The sequence below is a fragment of the Ascaphus truei genome, chromosome 14 (genome assembly GCF_040206685.1).
Source record: "Ascaphus truei isolate aAscTru1 chromosome 14, aAscTru1.hap1, whole genome shotgun sequence".
Classification (NCBI taxonomy): domain Eukaryota; kingdom Metazoa; phylum Chordata; class Amphibia; order Anura; family Ascaphidae; genus Ascaphus; species Ascaphus truei.
The window spans coordinates 15973257-15985656 of record NC_134496.1 but is presented as its reverse complement, the minus strand read 5'-3'; the positions used below and the strand labels follow the sequence as shown (position 1 = coordinate 15985656).

Genomic DNA, 12400 nt, shown 5'->3' with positions numbered 1-12400 from the left:
ATAGCAGCGAGAGGGAGCTCAGTCTCTGTATATAGGGGCGAGAGGGAGCTCAGTCTCTGTATATAGGGGCGAGAGGGAGTTCAATCTCTGTATATAGGGGCGAAAGGGAGCTCAGTCTCTGTATATAGGGGCGAGAGGGAGCTCAGTCTCTGTATATAGCAGCAAGAGGGAGCTCAGTCTTTGTATATAGGGGCGAAAGGGAGCTCAGTCTCTGTATATAGGGGCAAGAGGGAGCTCAGTCTCTGTATATAGGGGCGAGAGGGAGTTCAGTCTCTGTATATAGGGGCGAGAGGGAGCTCAGTCTCTGTATATAGGGGTGAGAGGGAGCTCAGTCTGTATATAGCAGCGAGAGGGAGCTCAGTCTCTGTATATAGGGGCGAGAGGGAGTTCAGTCTCTGTATATAGCAGCGAGAGGGAGCTCAGTCTCTGTATATAGGGGCGAGAGGGAGCTCAGTCTCTGTTTATAGGGGCGAGAGGGAGCTCAGTCTCTGTATAGAGGGGCGAGAGGGAGCTCAGTCTCTGTATATAGGGGTGAGAGGGAGTTCAGTCTCTGTATATAGCAGCGAGAGGGAGCTCAGTCTCTGTATATAGGGGCGAGAGGGAGCTCAGTCTCTGTATATAGGGGCGAGAGGGAGTTCAATCTCTGTATATAGGGGCGAAAGGGAGCTCAGTCTCTGTATATAGGGGCGAGAGGGAGCTCAGTCTCTGTATATAGCAGCAAGAGGGAGCTCAGTCTCTGTATATAGGGGCGAAAGGGCGCTCAGTCTCTGTATATAGGGGCAAGAGGGAGCTCAGTCTCTGTATATAGGGGCGAGAGGGAGTTCAGTCTCTGTATATAGGGGCGAGAGGGAGCTCAGTCTCTGTATATAGCAGCGAGAGGGAGCTCAGTCTCTGTATATAGGGGCGAGAGGGAGCTCGGTCTCTGTATATAGGGGCGAGAGGGAGCTCGGTCTCTGTATATAGGGGCGAGAGGGAGCTCAGTCTCTGTATATAGCAGCGAGAGGGAGCTCAGTCGCTGTATATAGGGGCGAGAGGGTGCTCAGTCTCTGTATATAGGGCGAGAGGGAGCTCGGTCTCTGTATATAGGGGCGAGAGGGAGCTCGGTCTCTGTATATAGGGGCGAGAGGGAGCTCGGTCTCTGTATATAGTGGCGAGAGGGAGTTCAGTCTCTGTATATAGGGGCGAGAGGGAGCTCAGTCTCTGTATATAGTGGCGAGAGGGAGTTCAGTCTCTGTATATAGCAGCGAGAGGGAGCTCGGTCTCTGTATATAGGGGCAAGAGGGAGTTCAGTCTCTGTATATAGCAGCGAGAGGGAGCTCGGTCTCTGTATATAGGGGCGAGAGGGAGCTCAGTCTCTGTATATAGCAGCGAGAGGGAGCTCAGTCTCTGTATATAGGGGCGAGAGGGAGCTCGGTCTCTGTATATAGGGGCGAGAGGGAGCTCAGTCTCTGTATATAGCAGCGAGAGGGAGCTCAGTCATCCCTTTGATCTTCTTTATAGGGGGCCTTGCTAGGGAAGATAAATACCCGTACACCGGTAAGAAGCAGGAATGCCGGAAGGGTCTGAGTCCTGACGCATTGATCCACAGTTTTGAGATGCTGCAGCGGAACGAGAAAGGTAACCTGTGTCACGATGGGCACAACTATTAACACATTTATATTTTGTGGATCCCAATTGAGCAGAACAAGTTGAGCAAAATAAATTGTCCTTTATTTCCTTGATAGACAGACACACGACAACCTTAGAATACACTTAATAAAAACACTTACTGAACAGAGAAACGGGATAGAATGTGCAGAAAGGTGCAAAGCACCAGAACATTGTCCTTTAAAATGCAGTCCTGTTGCAAGGTCGCAAATTGCCAGCCCAATCCTTCTGTGACAGTGCAAAGTCTTTTCTGGTTCTTTGAGGTTCGTTCTGGAATCCCCAGGGCTAACAAAATCCTGAAGCAGGGCAAGTTTCCTTGTTGCGATGTTTTTAACCCCTTGCGTTCTGGAATCGAAGCCGCTGTACTTAGATCTTATCCGTTTGAAGAAATCAGGTAACAACCACAACAACACAGGAATGACACAGGAATGAGGGTTACAGGCCTCTTTAAGGACAGGGGCCCTTGGAGTTTTACATTAGCCTCATCCCATTGGCAAGGAATTATCTTCCTCCTATCAGAGCCTGCCATGTCACGTGTGAAAATCCACCAGCCAGCCCAGGTAACTCTGAGCATGCTCAGTAAGCAGCTTGGTAGCACTGCTAAGTAAAAAGGGGCCACTCAATTCTGGGGACACAACGTCTGGAGTTTGGTCCCAAGGTGTGAAATAGCCAGGATGAGTAACAGGATCTGCTACTCAGAAACATCCAGGTTAAGTCACACTTTTAAGACTCTGTGGTCTTTAATCCCCCAGACCCATTGGCATCGCCTCAACAGGGGGCTCATGTATGCATAACATTTGTTCCTTAATGCATTACAAAGGCAGGCAGAAAAATAGCATCCTGCCTGTACATTTTAAACCTGCAACAGAAAGGCACTTCATCAAAAATATATGTTTCACTTATGACAAAGTTATATTTTTAATATGTGTGTGCTTGGGGGGTTACACTGAGTCGGCACATCAAAAATCAGGGTGCTGGCTCACTCCGTTCCTAAATTAGCAGTCTTAATGGAACGGCTCCTGTTATTCAACACTGCAGGTAGAGACTAGTCTGCAAAAAGGGGACAACAATGCATAGAGGGGAAAATGGTACATCGGAACAGCATATAAAATTAACCCCTTCATCCCCAATACGAAATAGGGGTAACCAGCTGAGCACACTGCCTTTATTAATGCGCTGATTACGCCCATTTTTGTCACACCCTGCTTCTGGCAAGGAAGGGGTTAATGGAGCAACGATATACAGGTCCTTCTAAATGAGACAATTCAATGTCACCTTGCGGGGGGAGGGACAGACTCATAGCTCCTTCTGTCTGTGTCACTGTGTCACCCTGCGGGGGGAGGGACAGACTCATAGCTCCTTCTGTCTGTGTCACTGTGTTACCCTGCTGGGGGAGGGACAAACTCATAGCTCCCTTCTGTCTGTGTCACTGTGTTACCCTGCTGGGGGAGGGACAGACTCATAGCTCCCTTCTGTCTGTGTCACCCTGTGGGGGGAGGGACAGACTCATAGCTCCCTTCTGTCTGTGTCACTGTGTCACCCTGCGGGGGGAGGGACAGGCTCATAGCTCCCTTCTGTCTGTGTCACTGTGTCACCCGGGGGGGGGGGGGGGGGACACAGACTGGATGTCCCAGGGCTCAGTGTTGCACATTATACCTCTGAGTTTTTTCTCTGGCAGTGATGGCGGCTCATCTGGCTTACAAAGGAACCCTGACCGTGATTCTTAACCAGGACCCACTGAAGGTGAGTGACTACTCAGTAAGGTTTGGGACACTACACTCCGCGTTCCTGAAATGAGCCTCACGCTGCCCCCTCTACCTCTCTTACAGCATTATAAGAAGGGAGTAATGCAACCTACAAATGCCAACTGTGACACATCCAGATTGGACCACGCAGTGTTACTAGTGGGATACGCCGGAGGTAAGAGAAGGATCATTATATCGCCGCATTCTGCTTTACTGCAGGAGCTTGGGTTTGGCCATTCAGATTATGACTGTTAGGTTGACAAATGTTATTAATGGTTAATTCGTCAGTTTAGCTCCTTTCTGTCTGTGTCACTGTGTCATCCTGCGGGGGGAGGGAGAGACTCATAGGTCCCTTCTGTCTGTGTCACTGTGTCACCCTGCGGGGGAGGGATAGACTCATAGCTCCCTTCTGTCTGTGTCACTGTGTCACCCTGCGGGGGGAGGGGCAGACTCATAGCTCCCTTCTGTCTGAGTCACTGTGTCACCCTGCGGGGGGAGGGACAGACTCATAGCTCCCTTCTGTCTGTGTCACTGTCACCCTGCGGGGGGAGGGACACTCATAGCTCCCTTCTGTCTGTGTCACTGTGTCACCCTGCGGGGGGAGGGACAGACTCATTGCTACTTTCTGTTTGTCACTGTCACCCTGCGGGGGGAGGGACAGACACATAGCTCCCTTCTGTCTGTGTCACTGTCACCCTGCGGGGGGAGGGACAGACACATAGCTCCCTTCTGTCTGTGTCACTGTCACCCTGCGGGGGGAGGGACAAAACTCATAGCTCCCTTCTGTCTGTGTCAGTCACCCTGCGGGGGGAGGGACAGACTCATAGCTCCCTTCTGTCTGTGTCACTGTCACCCTGCGGGGGGAGGGACAGACTCATAGCTCCCTTCTGTCTGTGTCACTGTGTCACCCTGCGGGGGGAGGGACAGACTCATTGCTCCTTTCTGTTTGTCACTGTCACCCTGCGGGGGGAGGGACAGACACATAGCTCCCTTCTGTCTGTGTCACTGTCACCCTGCGGGGGGAGGGACAGACTCATAGCTCCCTTCTGTCTGTGTCACTGTCACCCTGCGGGGGGAGGGACAGACTCATAGCTCCCTTCTGTCTGTGTCAGTGTGTCACCCTGCGGGGGGAGGGACAGACTCATAGCTCCCTTCTGTCTGTGTCACTGTGTCACCCTGCGGGGGGAGGAACAGACTCATAGCTCCCTTCTGTCTGTGTCAGTGTGTCACCCTGCGGGGGGAGGGACAGACTCATAGCTCCCTTCTGTCTGTGTCACTGTGTCACCCTGCGGGGGGAGGAACAGACTCATAGCTCCCTTCTGTCTGTGTCAGTGTGTCACCCTGCGGGGGGAGGGACAGACTTATAGCTCCCTTCTGTCTGTGTCACTGTCACCCTGCGGGGGGAGGGACAGACTCATAGCTCCCTTCTGTGTGTGTCACTGTGTCACCCTGCGGGGGAAGGGACAGACTCATAGCTCCCTTCTGTCTGTGTCACCCTGCGGGGGGAGGGACAGACTCATAGCTCCCTTCTGTCTGTCACCCTGCGGGGGGAGGGACAGACTCATAGCTCCCTTCTGTCTGTCACCCTGCGGGGGGAGGGACAGACTCATAGCTCCCTTCTGTCTGTGTCACTGTGTCACCCTCATGTCTTGTTTTCTGTCTAGGGACGGGTATTCCTTTCTGGACCCTGAAGAACAGTTGGGGAGAAGATTGGGGAGAGAAAGTAAGTAGCGTTCATTTTATGCAATCCCTGTGATAGCCCGCAGTGTGCCTGGCACTGTATCCCTGTGACAGCCCACTGTGTGCCTGGCACTGTATCCCTCTGACAGCCCGCAGTGTGCCTGGCACTGTATCCCTGTGACAGCCCGCAGTGTGCCTGTCACTGTATCCCTGTGACAGCCCGCAGTGTGCCTGGCACTGTATCCCTGTGACAGCCCGCAGTGTGCCTGTCACTGTATCCCTGTGACAGCCCGCAGTGTGCCTGTCACTGTATCCCTGTGACAGCCCGCAGTGTGCCTGGCACTGTATCCCTGTGACAGCCCGCAGTGTGCCTGGCACTGTATCCCTGTGACAGCCCGCAGTGTGCCTGGCACTGTATCCCTGTGACAGCCCGCAGTGTGCCTGGCACTGTATCCCTGTGACAGCCCGCAGTGTGCCTGGCACTGTATCCCTGTGACAGCCCGCAGTGTGCCTGGCACTGTATCCCTGTGACAGCCCGCAGTGTGCCTGGCACTGTATCCCTGTGACAGCCCGCAGTGTGCCTGTCACTGTATCCCTGTGACAGCCCGCAGTGTGCCTGGCACTGTATCCCTGTGACAGCCCGCAGTGTGCCTGGCACTGTATCCCTGTGACAGCCCGCAGTGTGCCTGGCGCTGTATCCCTGTGACAGCCCGCAGTGTGCCTGGCGCTGTATCCCTGTGACAGCCCGCAGTGTGCCTGGCGCTGTATCCCTGTGACAGCCCGCAGTGTGCCTGGCACTGCATTATGCTTTGATACCACAGCTGCTCCCTCTATCATATTGCGTCCTCTTCCCTCCTCTCTTTCAGGGTTATTTCCGATTGCTTCGTGACAAGAACACGTGTGGCATCAGTACGTACCCACTGACTGCCATCGTAAGCAATTCGGGTGGCAAGAAGCCGCCACGCTGCCCACCCTAACACCTACAGACCGCCGTATGCCAACGCAAAACAAACATGGCTTCTCTCATGCCAAGCAATAAAGAGTCGGTTATAAGGAGCAGACGTCCTGCGTCATTGTCCCTAACAACACGGCTAATTAGTATAGGGTCCAGGTTCTATCAACCTCATCTGCTGGGGTTAATGGAGGTTTTAGAGCTGGGCTGGCGGGGGAAGGGGGAGGTCCTGCAGGGGGGGGGGGGGGGCGGGAGGACCTTAGAGAGGACCTGCGGGGGGGGGGGGGGAGGACCTGCGGGGGGGTGGGGGGGTTCCTGCCATGTTACCAATTTTGTATTTTTATTTCCTTAGCTGTCATAGTAGTAGATATGATGGCGAGGGGGGGGGGGGAGGGGGGAGGGGGGAGGGGCTGAGTCCGCCCCCTACATAGGATAGTGAATAACTAGCCGACAAGACTGGGGTCAGAAAGCAGAGTGGCGCGTCGCTTATAAGTAACATAAAGGCTTTATGCGCCGCCCCTCCTTTGTGACGCTAAATCAAATAATGGAGACCACACAATGTTGGAAGAAAAGGTCACAGCTTTATTTTAACATCCGCTGTTAAAATCCTACCAGCCTGCCCGCCAGCCAAGTATGCTCCATGCAAAATGGGGAGGAGGGGGAGATCCCTGCCGACAGCCAGCAATTGGCCCGCTCCCTCCCCCAGCCCGTATCATGTGCATAGGGGGGGGGAGATCCCTGCCGACAGCCAGCAATTGGCCCGCTCCCTCCCCCCGCCCGTATCATGTGCATGGGAGGGAGATCCCTGCCGACAGCCAGCAATTGGCCCGCTCCCTCCCCCCGCCCGTATCATGTGCATGGGAGGGAGATCCCTGCCGACAGCCAGCAATTGGCCCGCTCCCTCCCCCCGCCCGTATCATGTGCATGGGGGGGAGATCCCTGCCGACAGCCAGCAATTGGCCCGCTCCCTCCCTCCGCCCAAAAGCACTGTAAAATGGGAGGGGGAGATCCTCATTCAGCCGATGTTGGGCTGCTTCCCTCCCCCTCCCGCCCCTAGGGTCAGCTTAGGCCCAGCCCTAAAGCTGGCGCCCAGCCTCTTACCAGCGTTGATTGGGCATAGGCCGGCCCGGCCCTACAGCCGGCGCCTCCAGCCTGCCGCGCTGTTCTAGGGGCTCCAGCTGAGGGACAGACCCTAAAGTCCTCGCCCTTTCTTCGTCTCGTGAGCTTGGCTGGCGCGGCAGCTCCGCCACCCGGAGGCCCCTCTGCCGGGCACTGGCTACCCTGGGGCCGACACGCCCACCCAAAGCTGCGACCTCTGATCTTAATTCTTCCCGCAAAAAACCCTTGATGTTACTTGAGAACACCTCCAACCCCTTTGGTGATAGATGCACACAGTCCCTTCTGTGCCAGCTGCACTCCTTGGTGTCAGTCTCTCTGCGCTTTAAGAGTTTTACCGCCGCTAGAGGATGAATTTTGCCCATGGCCTTATTTACCTTCCTCCTAGCTTTCTCTTTCCGTGGCCCTTTTAAAATTTGCTTTGGACTAATTACAGACCAAATGATTAAAACCTCACTCCACAGCGCCTTCAAGTGGGCGCATTCCTGCTGTAACCGATAAATCAACTCTAGTGTTTTGGTGTTGGCTGGGTCATTCCCCACGAGGTGTAGCAAACTAACATCCGGTTTCACCTGAAATTCTGCTCACTCCTTGTCCAGAGCCTGTTACAGATCAACCAAGCACCTTCCTCTCTTCCCAAGCCAACGCCAATTCACCCCCTCCCCCGTACACCACAGCTGCTGGCCGCACCGCTGATCCTTCGCCCATACGTGCGCCCACTGAACGAAAGGAATGACCCATGATCCACACTTCCAGGGTCTTTTGTGCAGCTGTCTACTGAGAGGGAAAAACATGTTAATCTTCTTGGCTCCGCACGTTGCTGTGCCCTTAGGCCCTGATGTAACCCCCTATAGGCGCTGGGTTTCCACCTCCCCGGTTTCCACATTTGGTCCGGCATACAGCCGTTCTCAGCTACCGCTGTTGCGGCACCAATTCTAAAGCAATGGGTAACAAATACACTGGGATCCATCCCCCTTAGCAGCAAGGCGCCGCCTAAAAACGCTTTGAAATTGGTACCTTGTGAGTGGTGTTGCGTCCTGATGAATGATGAAATTGCTCCCAACCTTGGGCCTGTGCCTTACGTACCCCTTACTCAACGCCACTGGGCAAACTTCCGTTATCCTCTATAGTGAGGTGGACCCACGCTCCCCTTCCCGCTTGGTCGGTTTTAGACCTGCGAATCTTCCATACCACTGACGTAGCATTGAGAATCATGCTCGCGAAAAACAAGCCCGAACCCTGGATTGTTTAAGATGCCGCCACTAGCTCGCCAACCCTGGAGGCACCAAGAAAGCCACGGCAAATACTACTCTGAACAGTTCCCTTTTTCGCTGTACTGAAACATAGCTCTTTTGCTGCCCTCATCAATACCTTGAAAATGAACGCGGTGACGTTCGAAACGCATTGTATGGGTCTTTTGTCACATTAAAGTGCCCTTTTATTTAGTTATTGTTGAATCTGGGTCCTTCCTGCTCAGTTTTTGCTAGTGCGCTTTTGTTCTCCATTTTCCCGTTATACTGCATATCTGTAGCTGCACAGCCTGCCTACCGCTCCTAGGATGTGAGTATTGCTTATGTTCAGGGGAACCTGCCAATGAGACTGAGGGTGAGTGGCTTGTACCATCTACCACCTAGGGATGAATCTCCGGGAAGCGCAGGGATATGTGAAAACAAAAATGTATATAGATAGTGCAATATTGCTGTGACAAATTAAATAAATTGGCTGATCTAATGCAGATGTACTCACAAGTGTGAGAAGGTTAAAGGCACGTAAAGGTATCTTTCCCAGAGTATGGATGTCACACTGTATTCAGGAAATCAATCTCAGCCCCATATAGAATCCAAGAGACCTTAGAAAAGAAGACTGGACATAGCGCAGACTGTATACCAAGGATTTATAAAAGGTAAGTGAAAGGTATTACACTCACATGATTTCAAAAGTTTAAAAGCATTTCGATCACACGCAGTGGATCTCAGCAGCCGGATAGATGGTGTATCTGGTTCCCCTCCTTCCGTGGCGTGCGTGTCACTGGTTTGCGTTCCAACTGCACAGGAAGTGATGTCATCGGCTTCTAGGGGTTCCGGCCAGTAGTACAGACGTCACTCTACGCGTTTCATCTCATCGATTTCATCAGGAGTCAGACAAATTTTAAAGAGAGAACCACTAACTCGCCTTTTACCCTTTCTTGCAACCACGACTCCTCCATGAAGCTGCCTGAAAGCAGCAAGCTGTGGGGCCGTCTGTGGCTGGCGGGTATTAAAGAAGGCTTTTCATATAGAGAGGGGTTTTAATCCACGCCGTCCCAAAACCCTGCCACGAGACGTCCCAAAACCCTGCCACGAGACGTCCCAAAACACTGCCACGAGACATCCCAAAACCCTGCCACGAGACATCCCAAAACACTGCCACGAGACGTCCCAAAACACTGCCACGAGACATCCCAAAACACTGCCACGAGACATCCCAAAACCCTGCCACGAGACACCCCAAAACCCTGCCACGAGACATCCCAAAACCCTGCCACGAGACATCCCAAAACACTGCCACGAGACATCCCAAAACACTGCCACGAGACATCCCAAAACCCAGCCACGAGACATCCCAAAACACTGCCACGAGACGTCCCAAAACACTGCCACGAGACATCCCAAAACACTGCCACGAGACATCCCAAAACCCTGCCACGAGACGTCCCAAAACACTGCCACGAGACATCCCAAAACACTGCCACGAGACATCCCAAAACACTGCCACGAGACATCCCAAAACACTGCCACGAGACATCCCAAAACCCTGCCACGAGACGTCCCAAAACACTGCCACGAGACATCCCAAAACACTGCCACGAGACGTCCCAAAACCCTGCCACGAGACGTCCCAAAACACTGCCACGAGACATCCCAAAACCCTGCCACGAGACATCCCAAAACCCTGCCACGAGACATCACAAAACACTGCCACGAGACATCACAAAACACTGCCACGAGACATCACAAAACACTGCCACGAGACGTAAAACACTGCCACGAGACATCCCAAAACCCTGCCACGAGACGTCCCAAAACACTGCCACGAGACGTCCCAAAACACTGCCACGAGACGTCCCAAAACCCTGCCACGAGACATCCCAAAACCCTGCCACGAGACATCACAAAACACTGCCACGAGACATCCCAAAACACTGCCACGAGACGTCCCAAAACACTGCCACGAGACGTCCCAAAACCCTGCCACGAGACATCCCAAAACCCTGCCACGAGACATCACAAAACACTGCCACGAAACATCCCAAAACACTGCCACGAGACGTCCCAAAACACTGCCACGAGACGTCCCAAAACACTGCCACGAGACGTCCCAAAACACTGCCACGAGACGTAAAACACTGCCACGAGACGTCACAAAACCCTGCCACGAGACGTCCCAAAACCCTGCCACGAGACATCCCAAAACACTGCCACGAGACATCCCAAAACCCTGCCACGAGACATCCCAAAACCCTGCCACGAGACATCACAAAACACTGCCACGAGACATCACAAAACACTGCCACGAGACATCACAAAACACTGCCACGAGACGTAAAACACTGCCACGAGACATCCCAAAACCCTGCCACGAGACGTCCCAAAACACTGCCACGAGACGTCCCAAAACACTGCCACGAGACGTCCCAAAACCCTGCCACGAGACATCCCAAAACCCTGCCACGAGACGTCACAAAACACTGCCACGAGACGTCCCAAAACACTGCCACGAGACGTCCCAAAACCCTGCCACGAGACATCCCAAAACCCTGCCACGAGACATCACAAAACACTGCCACGAGACATCCCAAAACACTGCCACGAGACGTCCCAAAACACTGCCACGAGACGTCCCAAAACCCTGCCACGAGACGTCCCAAAACCCTGCCACGAGACATCCCAAAACCCTGCCACGAGACGTCCCAAAACCCTGCCACGAGACGTCCCAAAACACTGCCACGAGACGTCCCAAAACACTGCCACGAGATGTAAAACACTGCCACGAGACGTCCCAAAACACTGCCACGAGACGTCCCAAAACACTGCCACGAGACGTCCCAAAACACTGCCACGAGACGTAAAACACTGCCACGAGACGTCCCAAAACACTGCCACGAGACGTCCCAAAACCCTGCCACGAGACGTCCCAAAACACTGCCACGAGACATCCCAAAACACTGCCACGAGACATCCCAAAACACTGCCACGAGACGTAAAACACTGCCACGAGACATCCCAAAACACTGCCACGAGACATCCCAAAACACTGCCACGAGACGTCCCAAAACACTGCCACGAGACGTAAAACACTGCCACGAGACGTCCCAAAACACTGCCACGAGACGTAAAACACTGCCACGAGACGTCCCAAAACACTGCCACGAGACGTAAAACACTGCCACGAGACGTCCCAAAACCCTGCCACGAGACGTCCCAAAACCCTGCCACGAGACATCCCAAAACACTGCCACGAGACATCCCAAAACACTGCCACGAGACATCCCAAAACACTGCCACGAGACATCCCAAAACACTGCCACGAGACATCCCAAAACACTGCCACGAGACGTCCCAAAACACTGCCACGAGACGTAAAATACTGCCACGAGACGTCCCAAAACACTGCCACGAGACGTCCCAAAACACTGCCACGAGACGTCCCACTGAAGAAAGAGACAGCTGGGAATTTGCGGAGAGTATTCAGTAATAAACCCAACATTTCCCAGCACTGAACGCTCTTTAAATAGTGACATTTGCCGTGTTCCTATATACTATATACTGGGAACCGCCCAGCTTTGCAAGTGTCAGATTTTAAAGTGTACCTCAAATTTCAATGGGGTCTGTTAGGGGACAGAGGGGTTGAGTCTGGATCCCACTTAAAACTGTTCCAAGGAATATATTTTCCTTTCAAACCCCCAACCCCCGAACCTCACTGCTAAACATCCCCGTGCTGGAGAAATATCAGCGACACATTTTCTGCGGGCACTGTTATAAACAATAGGGTGAATTCACCCTAATAATGCGGGGCCCATCTCTTCCCCAGCGCCTCATGGGAGCAGCGTGTGGGGTATTTTCTGTAAGGTTTGTCCTTGTGCTTTTGGGGTTACACTTGCAAACCTGTTAAATATCTTATACTATGAGACAGACATTAGACACGTCAGACAAGGGGTTATATGGTAGAGTGCCTTCAATTGATCGAAAATCCCATAGACGCTGCTAAATAGAACTGGGGA

General features: G+C 53.1%; 1 protein-coding gene across 3 annotated transcripts in view; it reads left to right on the top strand.

The window, feature by feature from the left end:
• CTSW (cathepsin W) overlaps positions 1–6129 on the top strand; it is a 43561-nt gene extending 37432 nt beyond the window's left edge. For all 3 annotated transcript variants that reach the window (XM_075569826.1, XM_075569824.1, XM_075569825.1), the window contains exons 7-11: positions 1501–1617; positions 3326–3390; positions 3477–3567; positions 5057–5115; positions 5939–6129. In XM_075569826.1, coding sequence (XP_075425941.1) covers positions 1501–1617; positions 3326–3390; positions 3477–3567; positions 5057–5115; positions 5939–6049 — 443 coding nt within the window. In that variant the 3' untranslated portion in view covers positions 6050–6129. The remainder of the gene's footprint in view (positions 1–1500; positions 1618–3325; positions 3391–3476; positions 3568–5056; positions 5116–5938) is intronic.
• Positions 6130–12400: the final 6271 nt, after the last annotated feature.